Genomic DNA, 24,454 nt, shown 5'->3' with positions numbered 1-24,454 from the left:
TGTGTGGAGAAACAGCAAAGTCTGGCTAATGGTAAACAAATATAAACTTATTATCATCGATACTTGTTGTGGTTGTTGGAGTTCTGATGTTTAAACGAGGCTTTGTAATATAGAGGAAAATAGATCCGCAAAATGAATGTAATCGGAAAAAAACTATAAAACATCAGTTATTCCAATCGGATCAAACTAGAGCTAGAAAAAAAACTGGCCAGTTTGAATCATGCGAGGGTGTAATTTACCGTATGTTTTCTTTTTTGGCGCACAGAAAGATTTCCAGTTGCGCATCTGGTGAGAGCTTCTGTGATTGGTTGATACTTTTGATGCTGTGTCTAATAATCCAATAAGTTTTTGCCTATTTGGGTATTCTGCCTTGAGGAAACAATTTTATTGTGGAAATAGTTTGGGGGAAGTTTTGCATAAGGAACACAAATTTTATATCTATTTTTATGTGCTTATTATCTACTTGAAAAATATGGATACTCAACAAACCTTACACCCTGGTTAGATTAAAAATGAGAGTGGTTAAATGTATTCATCATATTCATCATATTGTTAGATCTGCTAAAAAAATAAAAAATAAAAGTGAATCTGTTTGACATCAGGTACCAAGGCTTTTGGCCCTCTGCGAAACAGAGAAAACCACTGTCTAAAAATAAAGAAAACATGGAACAGACGTAAACCTGTCCAGGAATGACAGAATAACCAAAATGACTCCAAAATTGCACCGACAACTCAGCAGGTCACCAAAGGAGTGAGAACAACATCCTAAAGCTTCACTTGTCTCAGTTATGTTAGTTCAGGATCCAATAACAACAAAAGCGAGCAAGAATAGACTGCTCAGTAAATGTTGCAGTGTTAAAGCAACATTCAAAAGTACATTTGGTCCCACTCTGAATTAGTGTGGGACCAAATGTACTCTCAAAGTGTTACTTTAACACTCAAAGTGTTACTTCAACACTGCAACATTTATTGTATGAGAGTTGCGAGGCTAAATATCTTGATGTTTCCCAAAAGGCAGACTTTTGGTAAAATATTTAATTGACTGATAAAACAAGATAGTGACTTTCTGGAAGTTTCATATCCTTTTACATCTAGTGTAAAACCAACTCAGCACATCAGAAACATTCTAGCATTGCAATAGTCACACATGGTGCCGTCACTTTGTTCAGGAGTCAGGTGACTTCCTATTATTGGTGTATTGCTATGAGATCTAGACTTTTTTTCAGGATGGACAACAGACAATGAACCAAAGAGAAGTGGTGTTTTAGTTGTCTCCCTTTCTCCATGTACCTGAGTTAAATACATGAGTAATAATATGGTTTTGGAGGATATTTTGAAGTGTGTCAAACAACCAAAACAGGTGCTACTTTATTAAAACTAGATTTTTAGCCCAAGTTGGGGAAATAAACTGGATCCCCGGCTAGAGTCAGAAATCTAACAAATGAATGTCGAGATTCCTCTACAACCATAAAAATGTTCTGGAAACTCAGAATTTCCCTAAGATTAAGTGGCTGACTGAGGATGATGCTCTCTTTGGAGGAATGCTGCTACTTTTCCAAAATCCCATAAAGATTCCTAAAGAGAGATGCCATCTTTTCCTTTAAATCATTTTAGTTTAGAACCGTTGGTAACGTGGAAGAATCAGCAAGACGTAACGAAGAGTGTTTCTTACATGGCGATATGTTTGCAGTGTTATTGCAGGTGTTTTAAGGATATTTTTTCTCCTTTGTGGAATTTCACATGTGCATTGGAGCGGCAGATGCTCTGAACCCTCTGACATGCAGATCCTAACCAGCAAACAAAAGCAGGAAATAAAGCTTGTTTAGCAAAAACTGTTGAAGTCAGACTTGTTTATCACAGATTTCAACAGCGTAGAAAGTTTAAGAAACAAGTTGAATGCGTTTCAGGAGGTTTGAAATAAGAGGAGAGAAACTATGAGTTTGATTCATTTTCCTTCTGCTAAGTGGATTTATAGAAGTGGGGGGGTGCTAAGGGGTGCAAATGTTTTGGCTTGCCAAAGCCGCTCTGAGTCAGCGTCAAGCGCGGGAAATGATGGATGGGCTGAGAGGGCAACAGAGGAGGAGAAAGGGGTTTGGGCTGCTGAAAACTGCAGCAATGAATCCAAAGAATGGAATGAAAAAGAGGAAAGGGCAAAGGCGTGGCTCCGAATGTAAGGGAGGAATCACGTTTAAAAGTCAAAAGCATCAGGGAGGGAATGGAAGGAGGATAACAGCGAAGGCTGAAAGCATTTTTGGTATGCGCCTGTTTACATTTGGCGGCATGTATGAAGAGGGAAAGAGACAGATTATAATGTAAGTGTTGGACCACAGCGGGAAGATGGGTGAGGAAAACATCAGGGGTTGAGCACAAATGAATTACCGGAGAGGGACCACACATACAAATACACAACCACTGCTTGTCCAGTGGCTGGTGTCTCTGCGTTTCTGTATTCTCACAAAAGCGTTACAAGCCTCACTGAAAGCATGCCAAAAGATACAGTGACGGAAAGTAGAGAGGGTTTTTGTTTGAGGAAATACTAATTCAGGGTCACCCAGATATTTGAAAGGGCTCAACCAAGCATGAAAATAAAAGGCAAGAAAGACCATTGATGCAAAAGCCAAATAGAGAGAGAGAGAGAGCAGTATATGAAGCAGACAAGCTTTTGAGTTGTCACCAGCATTAAAATCCTAATCCGTTATTCGTAAAGCAAACAGTGCTGACGGTGGAACCCGCAGCGTTCTTTTGCCTTTAACTAGAGCAGTATTCCCGCTGAATCCTCTGGGATCAAAGGTCAAAGGTTGACCCTGATGCAGATTTAGATGGCTGTCTGACAAGCTTGGGAAAATCTTTACTGGGATGGCTCTGTGAGATCAAGAACAGTAAAAACCTTTAAGGATGTCTTTGTCCAGAAGTTAGAGAACCTCAGTTTGCAGGACTTTCTGTTCTAAGCTGCTTTAAATTATACAGGAAACCCATTTCTTGATCCAGCATGCCTTTCCTTTAAGGCCAATGTAAACACTTCTCATATTTAACATTTTTTAAAATCAGAGCAACAAGAGATGTTTAGACTTATTATATTTATAGTAACTGTTAATATAACTGTAGAGTGTCTTGGCTGATGACCCACTCTCTTCTTAGAAAAAGCTGATTCTGTTTAGCTTGTGCTGAACTTTGATTATCAGAAGCAGGCGTCTCCCTACAAGAGGCCTTTGTCCCTGGCTGTATCAGCACAGCCCTTCTTAAGTCAGCCTCACTATCACTGCGACTCAGACAAACACCAGTGTGCTGGCAGATAAACTTTGGCTGCATCTGTATTTATAAAAAAAAAATCAAGCTAGTTTACTCTCAATGTCTGTCAGACACACAAATGAGCGGCAGGGTGTCTGTTGGAGCTCTTAAAATGCCAGAGGACATGTTTGGGTTCTAGAAATGTCAGCTGCAACAAAAGAGATCATCACATCATTAATCAGGACATATTGTGCTGGTTCAAGTCAGTTTCTTATATTTAAATGATAATAAAGGCTATAGATACCAGTCTTCCTTGGTTCTGGGGCTTTAAAACTTCTCTCAGCATATTGTGGATGCTTCCTGCTGAAACACACCTTGCAGAAACTGACAGGTCGTTAACTGGGGAACCTGCTAACATCTGGTAATTCTGGTAAATCAGGACGGAGCCTCATGAAGGTCTGGGTGGATAACACATGCTGTAGACCAAAGTCAGGCTTAAAGTGAGCAACTTCTATTCATTCTTTGACCAATACATCTAAATAGTCACATACCTTGAACTTTTATGAAGAAGAAAATAATAACAAAAATATATATTTTGTAAACTAAGTGTTTTTCTTAATTTCATGCTAAATAAAACCGTTTTCTGAATCTGTTTCATTCTCTTAACCCTACCCCATTGCAGCTAAGACATTCAGAGGTCACCTATAGGTTAGTTTATAGGTTATACTATAATGCATCAAGCCTTGAACACCTCCCCGAGCTCTGGTAATCCATTATATGAACGTAGAAACAGTTTGCAGGGGCAACTTTTCGCCCAGACGTCTCCTCCAAGGCCACATAGAGAGCATTAATCAGACCGGAAGCTTAGAGACTCTGGAAAAGCTGCAGAGAGCCAAAGCTCAGGAAGGGGAATCTGTTGAACCATTAAATTAAGGCCTGCATGGTGGAACACTGAAGCTACTCATCACCTTAAAAAGCATCACAGTAGCACACAGTGAGGGCAGCATGGTGTTGAGGGGATGGCTTTCTTTCCCTGGTCAGAGTTGATAGGAGGAGGTATGGGGCTTAGTAATCTTTGAAAGGTCCTTTTTAATAGGGATAACTAAAACTCAGGGGGGTAGGCCAGTGTTACAGCAGGACACTCAGAGACTCAGCCAGAGGAAGGGTTTACATCACAGTATCCTCCTCAAAGTCCACAATTAGATCTTGAGAATCTGTTCTAAGATTCTGTTCTGATTCTCTCAATCTGAGTTTTATATAGTTTTAGTTGTTTTGTATTTGCAAAGAAGCATTAATCAAAATGCATTTCTTGATGTGTTGAATGCAAATACTTGCCATGTTTTTTTATGGTTCTTTTTCTTTGTAAAAGAATTTGAAACCATTTGTTTCCCTCTACTTTATAATCACATTACTTGGTTGTTGTTTTTTTTTTTTTTAAGAAATCCAAATAAAAAATCATTTAGGTTTGTGGTTCTAAGGTGAAGAAATGTGAAAACAGTTCAGAGCTCTAAAGTGTTTTATAGAACAATGTAAATGTTTGTGTGTCTCTGCAGTGTTTTATTTGGATCAGAAAATCATTTTGTTCAGTAATTGTTTTAATCTGTTTGTATAGTGACTTTTGTATTATTATGTTCTATGTACTGTAGGTCTTCTGTTTTATGTAAATATCTTTATATCAACCCTGCATCATAACCTTAAAGTGTAAGGCTTCGGAAAGTTTATTTTCAAACAAGGTGTGAGTTTTTTAATCTAAAACAGTCTGGTTCTAACATAGATTATGATTTTCCTCTTTCTTTTCTCCCTCTCTCAAACAAAGACCTGACATTTGAAACGAGTCCCAGCACTGTCATCTCCTCGCTGGGCAAACCTGTATCATTGGACTGTGCACTAAAGGTAACCAGAAGTGAGGAAGAGGAGCCTCCTGATGTGGTCTGGCTGAAAGACGGTGCTCCTCTTCAGTATGCAGACACCAACCACGTCCAGGTTCACAGCAGTAACAGCTGGATTGTCAGAAGCACCCTGCGGTACGAAGCATCTCCTTCATGTTGTGCAATGCTTAACGGGATTTAGGGATCCGCTCTGCAGAAGCCTTACCTTGCATAACAATAATCACTTCTGCATTTTTTTGTTTACCGTATTTGCACTTTATCTGCTTTCTGAATGCTGGATTATGTCACCATTGGGTTTCCAGTAATTCTTGATTAAATTCGATCTGAATGAAATTACATAAACCCAGAAAAAATCCTTTCTTGTTGCTGCTTAACATATTACTTACAAACTGGGTTTAACTTTATTTTTAATTTTCTCTCCATCTTTCTCTGTTGTTTATTAGTTTTATATGTTAGTTAAAATTTTTTGCATCATTCTTATCCTCATAGAATCGGGAATGTTAAGCTCACTGACATGGGATCCTACAGATGTGCTGCTCAATCAGACGGGAATCAAACTCTGTCTGATGTAGGACGCATTCAACTGGAAGGTAATTTCCCAAACCGATGTGGGACGTGTTTATGTTCAACTGTGAAAAATACTGATTCAGCTACTTCATTCTTAGGTCTTCCTCATTTCTCTGTGGAGCCTCAGCACATGTCTGTTGTGGCCAATGTGTCTTTGAGTCTAAGATGTGTGGCTCACGGACCTCCAGAGCCTGTCAGGGTCATTTGGCTGCAAGATGGAGCTCCACTAAACTCCTTGAAAGACCCGGTGGCCCTGTCCCCTTCAACATTCAACCTCACAGGTAGCACCTTTCACTGAATTTTGCTTTATTTACGATCGGTAAACCTTCAGGGATGAGGGAATAATTAAAAATTGTATGGTGTTTCCAAATATTTTGCAAGGCAAAAAAATAGTGCAATGTTTTTACCCAGATAGAAGCTGAATATGACTGTGAAAAAAGAACCTTTAACTCTTGAGTTCTGTTCTGATTTACCAACAAGCAGGCCAGGTCATATTGCTGTTTAAAAAAATAAAAATAAAACAGCCAAAATCATTCCTCATACTTAAATGTTGGCACAGATATTGACCCCATACAATATCAGCATCAATCATATCTATTTTTAGTATCCATCAAAGAACTGACCAATGTCTAACTAACCAGAGTTACATAAACTTCAAAAGAAAAAAGAGGATAGATGTGAAGCATTTTTTATATATGAACTTTCTAATATCAGAATTTTAATAAGCAGCCTTATGTATTCTAATAACCTCAATCATCATATCAGTTTTTCTTCTGATTTTAGACTAATTTCCGATATCAGCATCAGATCTGGACAGTCCTACCTGGTAGTAGGGGTTTTTTCATCAGTCCAACGAACATTGTTCCTTGAATCTTGTTTATTCAGATGCAGGTTTGGACTCCAGTCAGCCTAAAGCATTTCCTGGTAACAGTTTTTGGGCTCTTTTTCCCATTTTCTGAGCATTGCACAGTCTACCTTTGGCAAAGTGGTGTTTTTTTCATTAGGGTACACTCCTGATCAAAATCTTAAGACCAGTCAAAAAATTGCAAGAATTTGCATTTTGCACTATTGGATCTAAAGAAGGTTCTAAGTAGAGCTTCACAATGTTAAAAGAAGAAAATAGCGTAAGAGACAAAAACTTTTGAGCGGGGAATTAATTGAAAACTGCATTTACACTCAAACATGATTTTTATTCAGCTGATCAAAAGTTTGACAATAGCTCAACAAAACCCCGAAACCCCCCCAAAACAGAAATCAAAGTGTCAAACAAAGGACTCAGTAATGAGTAACTCCACCTTTCTTGTTGATGACTTCAAACAATCGTTTAGGCATGCTTGATGCCAGTGTTTCCAGGAGGCTAGTGGGAACGTTGCTCCAAGTTAAAGATGGCTTCACGAAGGGCATCCACTGTCTGGAACTGATGTCCAATTTTGTAAACTTCCCTTGCCCTCCATCCCCAAATGTTCTCAATTGGGTTTAGATCCGGGGAACATGCAGGATGGTCCAAAAGAGTTATGTTATTCTCTTGGAAGAACTCCTTTGTCAGGCGGGCATTGTGAACTGCAGCATTGTCCTGTTTAAAAACCCAATCATTACCACACAGACGAGGGCCCTCAGTCATGAGGGATGCCTGCTGCAACATCTCCCCATAGCCAGCCGCTGTTTGATGCCCCTGCACAACCTGAAGCTCCACTGAAGGAAAACGCACCCCAAATCATGATGGCACCCCCACCACTGTGCTGTGTAGAAAACATCTCAGGTGGGATCTCCTTGCCATGCCAGTAACATTGGAAGCCATCAGGACCATCAAGGTTAAATTTTTTCTCAACAGACAACTTTCTTCCACCTTTCACTGTCCCTTGTTTGGTGAACCCTTGCAAAGTTCAAACAGGCCTTTTGTGGCGTTGAACAAGATGTGGCCTTTGAAGACGTTTTTTATTTCTGAAGCTCTTCTCTCGCAGATGCTGTCTGATGGTTATTGGGCTGCAGTCAGCACCAGTAATGGCCTTAATTTGGGTAGAGGATCGTCCTGTGTCTTGACGGATCGGCCAATCGGATCCTGCGGCTCAGAGCTGGTGAAATTTTTTTGGGTCTACCACTTGACTTTTTTGTTCCATAACCCTCAGGATTATTTAAAAATGCAAAATGACTGTCTTACTGCGTCCAACTTTAGCAGCGATCGCACGTTGTGAGAGGCCTTCCTTATGCAGCTCAACAATCCTACCACGTTCAAAGTCAGTGAGCTTTTTTGCTTTTGCCATCAGGAGGCCTTGACAGTGTAAAGACTTGACAGAAAATGACGTGGAATCCAGATTTTTGCACAGCTTTTGGCTTTTAAAGACTATGGTCTTAAACTTTTGATCAGCTGAAAAAATTATGCTTGAGTGTAAATGCAGTTTTCAGAAAATTCCCTGCTCAAAAGTTCTTGTCTCTCGCACTGATTTTTTTCCTTTAACATTCTAAAGCTTTACTTTGAACCTTCTTAAGATTCTTGCAATTTTTTGACTGGTCTTAAGATTTTGATCAGGAGTGTACATAACAACAATGAATGCAATGAAACGGGACAGGAAATAGTAAATAATTTAATACATTAAGTAAGTCACAGAGGCCCTTGTAGCCCTCGAGTAAAGGTCTAACAGATAAAAATGTATCATATCTCAATATGGCTGAAGTTAAAAGGAAAACACCTTTCTTTAGAAATTCTTGTTAAATTAAGGTTTTTGTACCAGTGCATATCATCATAAGAGATGGGGAACTGGCCCCTGTAGGCCCCTTTCTAGAACCACCAGTCTTTGGGCTAAATTTAGATTATAATTAAAAGTATTGGCAGCCATTCTAAATCTCCTCTATTTGGTAAAGTGTTTCCACTGTGTTTTCCAGGTTGATGAGCAGAAATCATTTGTCTTTCTCAGACTGCTGATGTCTCCACAGCTTAGCATTTTTTTTCCAGAACAGAGAACAGAAAAGAGAAATTCCAAATATTCTACTTTTAAAGGAGTTGTTTTAAAGTGGTCATTACATTGTTTGCTGCATTTGATTAGCATCACATTGCTGCTAATTTCTGGTAGATTCTGCTGCCTGTTTTGATATTATATGATTACAAATTTTAAATTTGATTATTTAACAGACTGAGATCAGATTCTCGCTGTCTATTAGTCCAGGAAGTCACAAGAAATAAACGCTCAGCCAAGGGCAGCCATGACGTAGTCTGAGGTTGAGGCTGGTGAGCTTTTTTGAGGGAAGGAAATTGGAAATTTCTTGACAGTGGAATAGAATCTTTTGCACTTTCACTACTAATAATTTTCTTCTTCAAACTATGAAGGTGAAAAAAGATCAACCCTTCAAAATATGTGTTTTCGTAAAGTGTTAAGTAACCATGCTACTGAATTCAATAACCAGCTTCAAAAACTGTACAGGATAAGTTGTGTTACAAAGATTGAGTCTAGAAAGTTGTTGTTGCTGCATAGAAAGGATGCTCATAAGAAAAGATGGAGAGAGAGAAAAGTAGAAAGACTGCTGCCACTTGAATGCAGCCCACAACTCAGGGGCAAGAGGAAAGGGTGAGTCAGAGTGGATAGGTAACGAAAAGCCAACAACACCAGCTTCTTATTAAGGGAGTCATCTTGAGTCATCCTAGAGGCCCGTCCGCTGTTTGACGGTAACCTACACTCATGTGTTTGGAATGGACAGCTGTGCTCGTAGACCTCAGATTAAATAAAGTTAAACACAAATGTTGTTGTTGAAAAAAATAATTCAGATAAATGGCATGAAGAACATTCCATCCATTGAGAAATGATCAGCAACACGTGCCGCTTTCAGTGGCTTCCTCTCGTTTCATTATCAGAAAGCATTGCATAAGGACATATGCCATGTGTTTTTGTGAGCCCATGGCCGACTTTAACCCTCTGATAAGAGAATTTACTATTTATGCCCTTGGAAAGGTAGTTGTTCTCTGAAAATGGGTGGGATATCAAGTAGTTAGTGTTTCATTTCCAGCAGAAATCAGTAGGTTGGCTTTATATTGTAGATTCAGAGGAAAAATTACTTTGATGGTTTCAAGCTAAAAACTACATATAGTAGGCCTTACTTAAAATCTAATTTCTAGATCTATGGATTAATATTACCTTCTTAACAGTTCAGCAACTTTTTAAGGCATTTTAAAAATTCACCCTTTTTGCATACAAGAGATTATCTTTAATGCTTCCACAATGATATCACCAAATTAAAATTAAAATTAATGCAACATTCAGGCAAAAATATGTCAGTATCATGTTGTATTGGTTTGTTTTCTTGTGCAGAAATCATTAATGCTTATATAAAGAACATTGCTTGGAAGTATTGCTGGATGCCGTCAGGGGCATAGGGAGGGGAAGTGTGTTTTGTAACCTGAATGTACAAAGCAATATTTTCTTTGTGTCATATTTGGAAAATAAGTTTTTCTTTTAACTGTTGGCTTTTGGCACTAATGAATAATTCACACTGACAACATAGCACGTGCAGTCAGAAAAACGGAAGAATCAAGGAACATGCAAAACGTTCTGGTAAAGATCCTGGACCAGCCCCCAAATATTTGCAGGATAGAAGAATGGAACAATGTCAAGAGAGGAAAGTTGAAAGACTAATTTAAAAAACGTAATAGTTTGATTATTACGACAAGTGAAAGACTAAGATCTAAAAGGGAAGGCACAAGTCAAACTCTCGACAAAAATATGCTTTTAGCAGCTGTTAGCTTGACTCCCCTATAGGGATTTTTACAAGTCTCCAAAGAGTGGGTTCTGTTTCTGCTGTCTGTTTTTTTATACAATGTTTTTTTTAAAGTACCTGACTATATATGCTACAACAACATGTTTCCATTACCATTACAGCATGAAAGCTTGTTTTAGTATAGCTTATTAGCATATTTGAGACTTATGTTTAATTACCCTTCATTAAAAGAAAATGGCACCAACAATGTAATCCCAGCAGAGTTAGTCACTGCTCTGATAACAATTAACAATACTATGATTTCTTGTAGTGGAAAATTTGACATTTTGAGCTGGAAGACAGTCATTTTGCGGTTTACTGATGGGGAAGCAAAGAAGCACAGAAGCATGTGGCGAAATTGCCTTCCCTCCCTCTTGTTCCTTGCTAACAAAGCCCTCATTTCAACCAGTGAGGATCATACCCCCTGTTCTTTTTCCGGCCCCACACAATGGAGGCTTGGTGCCGCTGGTGCGGGACAACGAGATTCTGTGCAAGCCTCAGTTTGTGGTGGATTGGCGATGTTGGGCTGTTAGATAACAGTGATGAAACTTAAGTGCCACATGTTTAGATGTGTGTGTCTTAGCCTGTTTTTGTGTTATGGAATGTGTCGAGTGTGTAAGCACGCTGTGACTCACTGTGAGAGGACTCATTCTCTCTCCAAAGTCAGAATGTGTCACGCTGTTGTTCCCTTTAGAGGAGCCCCCGGCTTGCATGGGCAGCAGTCTTTCAACTAGACCCCAGCACCAACCCATACCTCCCTTTGTTCTCAGAACTTTACAAGGCTACTTTTTTAAAGAGACAAAATGTTTAAAAGCAGTCAAAACTGCAATTTAGATTTGATCTGTTCAACATACTTAGGCCAGAGGTTTGATCTTTAAGTTGGATCCTTTCATTAACAGGTTGAATAGATTTTGATTAATATTTTTCACAAATCAAAATCAATGGAAGAGTGCACAGATTAAATCCATACCATGATCTATAAGCAAAGCATCTAGATAAGGAGATCTACATCTTTTGGACATTTTGGACCTCTCTCATAATGTGTGGTTGCTATTTTTCTGGGAAATTCTTGCATTGCGAAATCAAATTAAATTTCTTGGCTTTGAATAGCATTTAAAATAAGAGGGATATCCTGTAATTAAACTCCTCCTCTCTATAATAGATAGCATTTCATTTCTGAACCAATTCCTGGATTAAGCTTTATACTGTAAATAGACTAAAATTGAGTAAACCTTTTCGAAATATACAAATGAGGAGAAATAGTGAATTTAATGTAGAATCCTATCAGTAAATGTCCACTACTGAAACTTTTTGTTCTTTTCTGGTTATCTTTAGAGACCATTTTTTGTGCTTTTCAGAACCTGTATGTGTTTTCTGGTTTATTTCCACATTTGACAGAAGATCAGACTTTATAGTGATAAAGGGATCAGGCTATGAGGTGACTTGTAATGGCAGCCTTCTAGAAAAGGTTACTAAAAGATGAGTATCTCCTTTAGAACCGACATGTTAATGGGCTTTTCAGGAGTTATTTTTTTGCAAAATATAGTAGCTGCTTTTTTATAGGCTGGGTTGTATTATGTTAGTAACTGTTAACTGGAAGAAAACGTGTTTTAAATAATAGGATATAATAGGATATAATAGGATATTTTATGGGAGTTGCATGTTACTTTATGGAATTGAGAGGTTACTTATTGGAACTTGCAGGCTGTTTTAGATAGTCTCTTTCTGTTGTGACACCATTTGTAAGCAGAAAGGATTTCACATTGAGCCAAAATGTGCAAAAAAAGTTTGTCAATTCATTAGTTCTCAAAAAAACTTTTTTTATAATCACTTTTTTCGGAATCAGCATCAGGGTCCACATTCATGCTGTTTCCTGCTCACTATGCTGAGACATTAAATCTGATGTAGTTTTGCTTCCCATGAGCATGTTTCATTTACTTTTCTCTTTCCCCATCCAGGTCTGAACAAAACCAGCAGTTTCTCTTGTGAAGCGCATAACCAGAAGGGTGTGGCCACCTCTGGGTCTGGAACCATCACTGGTAAATGTCCCTTAAAAAATCTGTGTGCAGAATCTCTGACTGTAGGAAATGCATATCCTCCAATGTTTTGGTGTCTCTGTCTCTCTGTAGTTCTTCCATCCCCACCTCAGAAAGTGGGAGCTGTAGAAATCACTCAGACCACCCTTCGTTTATCATGGCAGCCTGGTTTTGGAGGCGTCTACCCAATAATCCGCTGCTCTGTTCAGGTGAGCAGGTTACGTGTGAATTCCACAGCCAGCAGGTTTGACCTGGATGTTAAACATTGCCCCTTCCCCATATTTGTAGAATTGATTATATAGACCAGGGCCCAACCTTCTACAAGCCTGATTCCTTTTCTTTGTGTTGCCTAACTCATCCTGTAGGCCCTCCCTGCTTTCTTCATGCATGTCTGGATCAGGTTTCGCTCTGGGAAAGTGGCCTCCTGGACTAATCTCATGTAGCACCACTCCCTCTCCTTGTGTCTGGCTGCCACTATGCAGCTCTGTGCCTCTTGTAGCTGAAAGGAGAAAGGTTTTTCTCCAGAAAAAAAAAAAATAGGAACTCTGCAGCACCACCCCTAAATGTCTGGTTCTAATAAAGCTGCCCCTCACGCTCCCCTCCTCCCCAAGGGAGGAAAACAAGACAAGGGGCCAACTCCAACAAAGTGGGGCAAAAATCTGAGTTTAATAGTTCATTGCATAGAGAGGGGGAACATGAAAAAGGCTGTAGTGTAGAGAGCACACAGGCCTAAGTTTGTCCCACATGAAAGGAGGCAAAAGGGGACAAAAGAGAGAGTGAATGAAAATAGGAAAAAAGCAGTGACAGCAGGTATTGTGGGCCTGAGACATTTAAAGAGAGCAGATACTGGAGTATGACTCAGGCTGAGCTGTACCAGCAGATCAAACACACTTGTCACACAGGCCAGTTAATGGATTTTTTTTTTTTTTTCGGCTGTCTCTCCAACCAATCATACAACTTCCTAATTCTCCAAATCACGGCATGAGAAAAAGAAATCCAGCCACTAATGCTGCGTCTGAATGCTCCCAATTTAAAAACCTGCATCCTCATCAGCACCAGCTCCCATCATGTCCCTCGTTTATGGAGCAATTATTTATGTTAGCAGCCTTTAATGCACAGCAGCAGCAGCAGAACAATGTGCCGGACAAACAGCTTTAATGTGGTTTTGGGATTGCTGCAGTAAAGATTTTTTCCTTTGTGTTCCCCTTTTAAAAGAATGCCTTTACCACAGGGAGTTTACAGAGGCAGCAGGTTTCTGCCTCTAGTTTTTGGCTGATGTGCTTAATGTTTGGTGCGCCTTGCTGTGGGAGGGGCGTGTTTAGCCAATTTTACTGCAGAGATTTAGCCCTTTATTAAATCTCCCACCTTTTTTGTCAATGCAAGGTGCAATTCATGCTAAACCTGGAAATTTGTACTAGTAATAAAGCACACACTTTAGAACTGAGGTAGAAAGGAACGTTGTGATTATGAAGTTCTCTTTTTCACAACTTTCTGGATTAGGAAGCATTCCTAAATCTTCTTGCATGGTCTCCTTTCTTTAACTCATTTCAATGTTTTATTAGTAGCTTAAAAAAGAAATGATGTTGGGAACTCAGACAGAGGTTTGAGTTATGTCTCTTTCTGAGTTGACTTTGCCATATGTTGTCATGCAAAAAGACCCCATAGTTAATAACTTCAAGTTTTGAGCCACAGATAATCAGATTTTTTTTTTATATCTTTAAACATCTTTAATTTCTAACTCTAATAAGGAGCATAACAAAGCACACTTGATTCCTGGTAGCATTTAACAAAGTCCACATCATAATTTGTCATGGTAGAACTAAAAAGCCTTTATCATTCTGTCTAAGAGTTGTTATGAAGACAAGGTGACAAAAATGTCACCTTTCGCTAGGTCCTCAATTAGTAATGTATTAGAAATGGATTAAATCTCTTCAAAACATGCTAAGTTGCTTAAAATAACTGTAACTAAATGTACTTGGATTAAGGGCTGAATCTTTCAACATTTTTGAGATGTTCTGAAACAAGAGATATATTCCTTTTCATGTTTTATACCCTTTCTTTTATACTAGTATTTGGATCAGATGAAACAAATTAAAAGCAAATTATAGGATCGCCTTTTTCTAGCTCTTTTGTATAATGTGATTAAATATGACAGACTGCCTATAAGTTCTGTTTTTTGATTTACTGTTATTTTTTATTTATCCTCTGGTTTTAATTTTAAGTTATTTTTTTGTTTTTCTTTTGGGAGCAACAGCCTGTTCCTGTTTTCGTCTTTTGAGCTACAGCAGACAGATAAACCCCCCACACATGAAGGCTGGAGTTGTTAAACCCAATATGAAACTGCAACAACTTAACACTCCGTTATCTGAATGTTTCAGGCCAAACAGTCTGGAGACTCCTTCCCAGCAGCCTCAGATAAGATGATCCATAACCAGAATGTGAACATCCCACCAGCCACCCATCTAATCCAGGACCTGGAGCCCCACACGCTCTACGCCGTCAGGGTGGCCTGTGACAGCAGCCAGGGACAGTCTGACTGGTCTCCCTGGGTGGAGCTTCGCACCCAAGAAGGAGGTGGGTCTTTCAAGAGTATAGATGTTTTTTTCCACTCTCTGGATGGCCGTTAGGAGTATTTCAAGTTCAAGGCTGAGATCCAAGCTTCCTCACTCTTCCTCTTTGCACTAAAGCAGCAATAAAGCCAGCAGGTGCAAAGGAGACCCAGTAAGAGGGTAGAACAAGTGAATCAATACTTTCTCTGCACTAACATGTTGAGGCACAGTTAAGGTTTCTGTTAAATAAAAAAAATAAATAAATACTCTGCTGGTTTCTCCTGAAAAACCAGATGTCAGGTCGGTTAGCAGGTTGGAACGTGCACCATCCGTTTGCTTTAATTAGGCATCATTAGGAGTTTGAACTCTTTAGTGTTTGCAATAACTGGATCTAGTGATTGATGGTGGTAGGCAAGAATCCAGGTGACATCATTGGTTTGTGTGTTTAACAAACCTTCAATATTTAAATAAAGACTTCTTCATTGAGCTGATTCAGCAGTTTCTGACCTGTTCAGTATCAAAAAAGGTTGGGTGTTTAAAACTCGGTTACCGGTCTGCAGGATTCAGATTTTGTTGGATTTCCTTTTAGCTGATATTTTGGTCATGATTCTGTGTGGTTTCTGGAGAATAGATACAACTATACTGAATATTTCATTGCTTCATAGGACGATACAACAGCACTTTCCAAAAACATTGGCAACCTCACCAAGAATGTAGTAAAAAGCTTAAATGAAACTTTTCTCTTAATAGAGTTTTATATTTTCGCAGAATAATACAACATTTAATTCATTTCTAAGACATTTTTTTTTAATTCAGCATGATCAAATGAGTTATAAAAGACATAATATGCGCTACAGTTACTTGCAGCCCCACTTATAATACTTTTCAGAAGCATCTCTGACTTGTTTAACACTCTGGACACCTGCCATGAGGGTTAATGTTAGTTAATTGTATGTGATGACAGCCAATACTGTCAGATTCATATCTGAGAGACTGAATGAGTTTGTGTTGCTGTGAAATCTGATATGTAAGCAGGAAGTTCTGAAAAAAGAAATAAAAAAAAGCCTTGCCGCATCTTCCACCATGCTCATATGTTCATCAATATTCTTTAGGGGGTGCCAATAATTTTGCAGGCAATTTGTTAGAATACATGCTTCCACAATAAAAAACTATATTTATTTGATCTTTAGTAGGAATATAATAAAAAAACAAATAAAGACATATAATGATGCACTTTTTTAAGCTTGTTAAGGGTAATCTGAATTTGATTTCCACGTTTTTTCTAAATGAGATTTGTTAGCCCCTCAAACATAGTAGATCTCCGTCTGTCTCTTTTACTTGGTCAGTGTTTATAAAAGAAGCCATACTGCGCCTCTGCCAGGCCAGTTTAATCTGCAAAGCGTTGAGACAGATGACAGGCCACTTTAGGAGAGACAGAGGAGGTGGATGTTGTGGAAAAAAAATAGGGTGGACGTTAAATTCTCCTGAAAGGCTTCACTGAGTCTCTCACCGCTCGTTCCAAACGGTGATGTTAAGCTGCTGTGTGTTTGACTGTAAAGTGTGGTGGGATTTTTCCATGCCAACTCATGCTGGCTCCATCCACAGTAAAAAAAAAAAAAAAACGCTGGAAATAGAGGATGCTGGGAAGAGACAGAGGGCACATGCGGATGGACGGGGGTTTTCCATATTGGAAGCTGCTTCCGATCATCGAACACTCCAACGCAGCGTTTTTCATTTTCTCATAAACACCCAAAAAAAAAGAGAGAAGTAGGACTCATTAAAATTGCTGGTCACAAGCAGGATTTTACACTTTCAGTTCTTTTTTTTTGGAAAAAGAAATACAGAAATCTGTGTTTCATTTCAGGGGCTAAGGAAAAAAATAGCTAATGCTAAGGTTTCCTGAATAAAAAATGTCTTTGCATTTGTCTCAGTGAGCCACAGAAAAAAAAAAAAAAAACACTTCATGCACTTTGAGCGGTGGCCAGGTCACAGATCAGCCACATTTTCCACATCTCTCTCTTTGCTTCAGTCCCTCAGTCCAGGCTGCCTCTCTGCTTTTTCTCTCTTATACAGACTGTCCAAATATGTTCTGCTCTGTCCCCCTAAGATCATCCTACTGCTTCCTCAGTGTTTTAGATTTATGGTTCTCTGCTGCCGTTTCTGTTCTCACATTCATCATCTGTTTCCTGAACTAACTCACCATCATGTTCTTCTGTATGATCTTTTCCTATGCCCTAAAATCTTACAAGTATTGTGCTGAAGTAATAGAGCCCAACAAGATTCTTTCCTCCAAACATTTTTTTAGGAGTGCATAGAAAGACGTACAGGGAGAAAAAAGAAGTGGAGTTAGGAACAACAGGGGAATAAAAGAAGGGGGCGCCTTGAGAAAACTGCTATTTTCCCAAAACCCATTTTCTCCCAGGAGGACGACTGAACAGAGGGGATTCAAAACTCTCACACTGAAATTACTTTTTATAAACGATTAGATTCTTCATTGCATTCCTGATCTGCTTGATAATCTAAAACTCTGAATCATAAGAAAACGATTTAACTGGGTAAAGAAATCCAAATGTTTTTTAGTTTGTTTCTGTCCGTACTCCCAAAGGAGGAGTTATAAAATGGCAATTAAACCCAGACAGAATTAGTCTGGAGGTCTGGATGTTTCATCCTGTTTATGCATGTTTTACATTTCAAGAGGAGACAAAATGTCCGGATTTTCCCCCCAAACAGGACGGTTGTCTGTAGAAGTTGCAGCATTTAAAATTACAATTGTAAGAAATGAACAATGTCTGCTGTGACTCCAGGGTTTCATTAGAGCTCATTTTGTGTTGTCAGCTTAAGTCTTTTGCTTGAAAATATGAATCTGATGGCCAAAGGTTGAGGGAAGCTCTGCAGTGTATTACAACTGTCCAAGATTTTCTCCATTTAGTGTGTTTTATTGGGTCTTGATGTCTGCTTGATCCACTCTGATACCAGTGCTGCACCGATACCAGTATCGGTATCAGTATAGCACCAAAGTGGTGGTATCCACGTCGGTGAGTACCAACAAATAGGGCACCTATACCATTTTGATGTTCGCTATTGGCCTGCTCCAGACCAATCAGATCAAGCCAATAGCTGCTGGGAAAGCAAACCAGGAGAAGAAAATGTCTGAGGTGTAGAGGTATTTCGTTATAGAAAAGCCGGTAAGTACCTGAAAGTTTCGAGAGGTGGAGTTAAACCCGGGAAGTTTCAGTCCCTCGAACCTGATCAAACATTTGAATTCGAAACATGTGAACGAACACAAAGAGTTCGAGACTGCCAAGAGAAACCGGAAAGGACCGCTGCAACAAACCCTGTCAGTTTACTTCTTTGGAAAGAACAGTGGGACGAAAAGAGTGAGGCCAAAAGACAGATGTCCGAGAACATCAATTTCAAACGGATGGTATCGGTATCGGCCAATACTGCACAGCCAGGTATCGGTATCAGGGCCAAAAAATAGCATCAGCTCAACAATATCTGATACTAAATAAAACCTAAAAATGAATATTATCAGTCTTCTGGGACAAGCTTTACTCAATTAAAAGGTTTGATTTAGTTTTATTATTGTGTCATGCATATACAGTAATATATGCCCAGCCCTAAATGACAACACAGGTTAAATGTATATCATGTATTCCAGACATTATGTACAGACAAAAGAATTGCTATCTTATCCAAATAACCAATTCTTCCAAGCTTTACAAATAAACATCGTCAACTTATAGACATGGAAGTTAAAAAAATAATTTAATCTTGTTATAGTCACTTCTCTAAAACAACTTAGGCATTTATTTAAGTATTTCATCCATCAATACAAGTCTAACGTAGTTATACAGAGGACAATACAAAATGAAATGTACTTCATTTATTTTAAAGTCAGATAACTCGCATAGTCTATATTCTTCTGGGCTTTGGTTAAATCCTCCAGTTTCTATAGAAGGATTTTAAAAAAGGCTTTCTGGAAAAAGGCCTTTTTAAAAAGTTAATTTTTTTATTATTATTTTTTTACCTTTATTGTAGCAAAACATCCAGTTATCATTAGAAAACAGGAATAAGTAGACAAAGTTTGGTGATTTTTAATTTAGCCTTAGTCAAGATTAGAGCAAAGCTGAACTTTCTGACCTTGAATTTAAACCCTTTCAGGCAAAAGTTCCCTCGAGGTGCAGACTTATTTTTTTAACTGCTTGAACAATTTTCAAATTAAAAGCTTTGAACCCTTTCCATTTCCTGATTATGTACCTTCATTTGTGTTGGCTTTCATAGGATCCCATTGAAGGATATATTGTATTGTTTTAAAACAAAAAAAAGAAGTTCCAAAACTTTTAGAAATGTCTGCATCTGCCTTTATCCTTTCATTTTTTTAACGGTTTAGATCTTTTTTCCTTGGAGCTAAAAAAGACTCCAAAAAGAGAGAGAAGAAATCTTGGCATCTCTGAGAAAGAAAATGGGATTTGAGGGGACAAAGTAAGGAGGCAGGGAGCGATGACGCAGCGTATAGGTGGAGCCGCGCTGCTCAACCTGACTCAGAGAACGCGGCCCATGTGGAAACAATCAGCTGCCAAACAATCCCAGATAACATCATCCATACTGTAGCCCGGCTAATGTTTCTACAAACTCCCAGTGACTTCACTCATGTGTTTGTGTGAGGGGGTTTTGTTTTTGTTCTTAGAGTCTTCCTCACAAAAACAAAGTGTAGTAGAAGAAAAAAATCCAGTTCCTTTGGAGTCCTGTACATGGAGAATCAATCTCATACAGATTCTTCCAGCGTTGCTGCCATGTTTTCCAGAAAGCTTTCCCCTCCTGTTGGGAGGCATTTTCACACAGGAAAAGCAGGCAGGGTAGAGTAAACCAGAGGAGGGGGAAGAGGTCAGGGAGTGGACTTTCCTAATCATGGTACCCTCATGTACCCCTTTGCTTCAGCAGAGCAAAATTCTTCACATTTTCTTCCACTTTATCCCTCCAGATGTTGCAATTACACTCATCCTAAAGGCTTGAAGCTGTGAAAACAAAGCTTGCCTGGTTAACGCCTGGACTCTGTCCACCCGCTGCTGGCTCCTCTTTCACATCAAGCCTCCCCACACCCTGAACTCTACGCTCCACTATCCTGATTAGGATTTTTATGTTGTGTTTTTTTTTTTTCCTGATGTTTCAGTGCCAGAGAACCCGCCAGCCAATGTGACCGCCAAACCGAATGGTACCGAGGTGCTGTTGACATGGGATGAACCTCTTGGGAAGCTGAACGGAGTGCTGCAGGGATTCATGGTGGAATACAGCATGCTCAACACACAGCAGGTCAGCCTGAAGCAAAACCAAGGGCAGGGTAAAGGCTCCGTGTCACTTTATTGAGAGATTAGCCATTGGTTTACATTTACATATCAGCATACCTGGTTATAGCTAAGCATCTGTAATAAAACGGTCATAAACACACAATTCCATCCCCAAAATACTCTAACTCTCACTGTTGCATGTGAGGAGTTAAACACAATCACAGATGTTGTTTAAATAAAACCTTATCTTCAGATTCCTCTTAAAACATCTAACAGGATAATCTGATATATTGAATCTTTTACAGTTTGGCCACAAAAAAGCTATCCTCCATCTTTGCTTTCACTTTCACCACAAGACATAACAGAATAAAATAAAACTATTAAAGGTTTTAGAATAATAAATGGAGCTTGTCTGTAACCGTCCATCTTCTTTCTCCTGTTCCCAGTTTGTGGTGGATGCTGGACTGGACACAGAGTTTTCCATTAACCTGTCCATCCCTCTGACCAATGTATCATACCGAGTCTGCGCCTACACTGGGGCGGGGCGGGGACCCTGGAGCCGCGCAGAGACTCTGGTCCTTAATTTTCCCGGTGAGTGATGAGAAATTTCCACTAATAACATGTCCTCTCTGGCTTAAATGTAGCTTTTCTTGTGGACTTGGATAATTTTAAAGCAGCTCATAAGAGACAGGGGGATTTAGAGCTCCATGTATAACACCTGGTCTTCATCATGTCGTCCTTAGTTATTTTACCTCAATATCCAGTTAAAGTATGATAAACTCCACTGAACTGAAAAAAGAAAACAGTTATTAATACTTAAGCTTTAAAACATATTCACTCAACCCAGATCCTCTTCACATCATCATACCTATTTATATATTATTGCCTGATGAAATAAATGTAAATGATTATTTTTAATTGAATATTTCTCCATAACCTAAGAAAGCTCAGTGAAAAACAGCTTTAAATTAAAATCAGGTTATAGATCAGTGTGAAATAATGAGCTAATATAATTGTAAAATAATATTTTACTAATTCTGGAGCAGATAAAATGATAACTGTTGATCCAAACTGCACCATTGTTGAGTTTAAATATAGTTTTTAGAATGCCGAAATTCCTCAAGGTTTTCTTAAGAGCTTTCAAACATTTTGTATAGAAGTTAGATGGTTGTCTCTGCACTTATTTTTACTCCAGTCCTGTTTGGGATCGCAACAAAATTATATCTTTGAGTAAAATATTATGATTCTGCTGCATCTCTTATGTTCGTACTGCAATAATGAGCAAAACATTTCGCATCTGGATGGACTGTGCTCATTGAGTCTTCACACAGTTTTTCTTCAGGTTTCCTTTTGTATGAAAATATTTCCTAATAGCTAAACTTGAAGGTCTTAAAAAGACAAATCTAATGTAGCAGCAGCCTGCTTTCAGCCAGCTAAAAGGCAGTGTGCAGCCAGGGTGACCAGTACTATGAGTTCAATGTAAAACCAAATAAGTTAACAAAACTCAACAATGTTTTTCTATTAATTAGTCATTCTGTATTTAGATTTCATTTTAATCAAAGTTATTTATTGTGCCAGCTTAAAGCATTTTACTCACTATTATTTAAACTTTTTTAATTTATAAAGTCAAACATTTTAATTTGCGAAGAGTTTAAGTTTTATATTCAGTAGTTTCTTTGATTCTGACTTCCAAATCCTACTTCTAGGCCAGATTTGCCATTCAGATCCTTTGGGTATTGCAGCTGTAGGCATAATATTTATTTTATGACACAATGCAATTACCTTTACATTTTAACATTTATTAACCTGTCGCCAAGCAACATTGAAGAGCCCTGATTACACCCAAAAGAAAACTGACTCATGGCGTTGCAGCATAGCCACACCACTTGGCAACCGGTCAGTTATTGGGATCGCATTGTCAAAATCTGCACAGGTACCATCTTAATACAGTTAGGTTGTTCTTTATTAAGTTATTTAATGAAGTTAGGCTCCATGAATGCACAAATAACTTGGATTATTCCAAAAGTTTAAAAATAAAAACAGAACATGTTGTACTAACTCAACTCATTCGATTATGGATACTTTCAACTTTTTGTTATATTTTTGGCATTTTTTATTAAAAGATGTAAAAAAATATATATATATTTTCTTTTGTAATTCATAACCTAAAACATTTTATGTTTTGGAACCGATAACAACCATTGCTGTGACTGCACACCGATAAAACAGACAAAAGATAAGATCTAAAGATGTGAGGATAATTAAACAGAGCATTGAAATAGGAAAGAAAATGTAATTTCTTGCATACAATTGTAAATAATAATAATAATAAAGAACATAAAAAGTGACGCATCATCTTCAGTTAATGAATTACAGCTAATCATCTCCTTAAAACGTAAATATATGTTAATTTTCTTATTGAAAGAATTTTCATGTGTTTTTAATTCGAAAGTTTTCTTATTTTCCTAATAAAACCACAAAAGTATATATAGTTGGGGTAAATAAAAAAAAAAATCATAATATTTGACATTTTGCTCATATATTTAATTATTCACATTTCCCACAGATCCATACAAATTTGCACAGTTTGTTTAAACATTGATATTTTAAGGTGAAGGAGCCTTTAACTCCTAATTGTAAAAAAACGCTGCCATAGAAACCTAGCAGCAGTAGACTACAATGTTTTGACAAAGCAGTGAAAATCTGAGGTTTAAAGACATTAAAAAAGTGAAAAACATTCTACGTTTAAAAGAAAAATGTACAGCAATTTTTTTTATGATTTTACTCTTGCATATGAAAATAATCTTTTTATCTTTCTTTTTTCCACAGAAACAGATAAATTAAAAGGTGAGTAAAGACCGCCTTTCAACATGAAAATCTTCAAACTCTCTCTGCTGTGACACAAAATGACCGCAGTGTGTTTGTGGAAGTGAGCTCATGATGTATTGGGCCTCCTTTGAGGTCCTCAGAACTTCTCTTTTTCACTCTGTGTCACTGGCTTCTGTCATATGCAATCAAAAAAAAGAGGAAGCAAGGAAGAGAAAATCCAGAATTGAGGATCTTAGAGACAGGAAAGGGAGGAGGAGGGGAGGGGGGGGGGGGGGTTGAGGGTGGGTGTTGGCTGAATGGGGAGACGCGTCATAAATATTTATACCAGTCTGAGGCAATGTAGCACCTCTGTTTTCTTTGTCCTGAAGAGCTAGACATCAACAAGAAGAACGGCATAAAAAAGTGAAAAGGAGGCAGTTAAATAGGGGGAGGATGAGAAGAAGGAAGTTCTTCTATTTGTAGTTTTTTTTGGGAGACTGAGAAGGTTTCAGAATGAGTGATGGGATGCCAAGGAAGGAACAGAGAAAAGGAGAGTTGTGTTGGTAGATTTATCTTGGAAGGAGTCATTCCTTCATCACTTTTTCCTGAAACTCTTAAACTGCAATAGAAAACAAACAGGAAGGGTTTTATTGCAAGACCTTGAGAAAACACGCTATGTAAACATCAAATAGTCCTTTTTGTTGAATTCCCATGACATATATCATACCTTTTTGATATCATGAATGTTATTTCACCTCTTTTAAGACTTTCAAGGATTTGGTTTTTAGGTATTTATCAGTTGACAAAATAAAAAATTTTCTTCTAGAGCTTGAACCAGAGTGGATTTTAAACTCCAAGGCTGAAAAGTGGCAGATACTGAGCACGCTAAAACCATAGATGTCCTTTCAAAGTCCAGTGTCTTATCCAGAATAGAAAGATTATAAAACACACAACTAAAAACCAAGAATTGAATTCATAACTTTCAGCTTTTAGCTTATGGTCTATGTTAGAATTGATTTTTATGTTGTTGTTTTTTTCATTTTTTGCATTGAACTTTTAATTATATTCCTCTCTTTTTGTTAGTTGGTTTGAGGTAAAGGGTTTAGAACACTAAAACCTGTACAAATGTGTCTTTGTTATCCCTCTCCAGTTGGAGCATCTGAGCATGTCCAAGCTTCAGCCATCTTGCTTTTGATTTGAAGTAGTTATTCTTTATTATTCCTTCTACCTTATCCAATATAGCAGAAGCACCACTTGAACTTTTTTTCTAACTGGCATTAAAAAGAACAATTTTGTGCAAATTCTGTTTACATGATCTACATAAAAAACATGATAACCCAATTTTT

General features: G+C 38.2%; 1 protein-coding gene across 1 annotated transcript in view; it reads left to right on the top strand.

The window, feature by feature from the left end:
* Positions 1-24,454, top strand: part of LOC119785747 (tyrosine-protein kinase receptor UFO) — a 35,635-nt gene that overhangs the window by 543 nt on the left and 10,638 nt on the right. Inside the window, exons 2-10 of the mRNA XM_038288531.1 lie at positions 5,045-5,252; positions 5,607-5,707; positions 5,783-5,965; positions 12,386-12,466; positions 12,557-12,672; positions 14,842-15,037; positions 20,186-20,325; positions 20,747-20,891; positions 23,130-23,147. Coding sequence (XP_038144459.1) covers positions 5,045-5,252; positions 5,607-5,707; positions 5,783-5,965; positions 12,386-12,466; positions 12,557-12,672; positions 14,842-15,037; positions 20,186-20,325; positions 20,747-20,891; positions 23,130-23,147 — 1,188 coding nt within the window. The remainder of the gene's footprint in view (positions 1-5,044; positions 5,253-5,606; positions 5,708-5,782; positions 5,966-12,385; positions 12,467-12,556; positions 12,673-14,841; positions 15,038-20,185; positions 20,326-20,746; positions 20,892-23,129; positions 23,148-24,454) is intronic.

Source organism: Cyprinodon tularosa, unplaced genomic scaffold (assembly GCF_016077235.1).
Source record: "Cyprinodon tularosa strain WSP-4 unplaced genomic scaffold, ASM1607723v1 ctg257, whole genome shotgun sequence".
Classification (NCBI taxonomy): Eukaryota; Metazoa; Chordata; class Actinopteri; order Cyprinodontiformes; family Cyprinodontidae; genus Cyprinodon; species Cyprinodon tularosa.
Note: the sequence above shows the minus strand (reverse complement) of the source record. Positions and strands in the feature narration are given on the sequence as shown.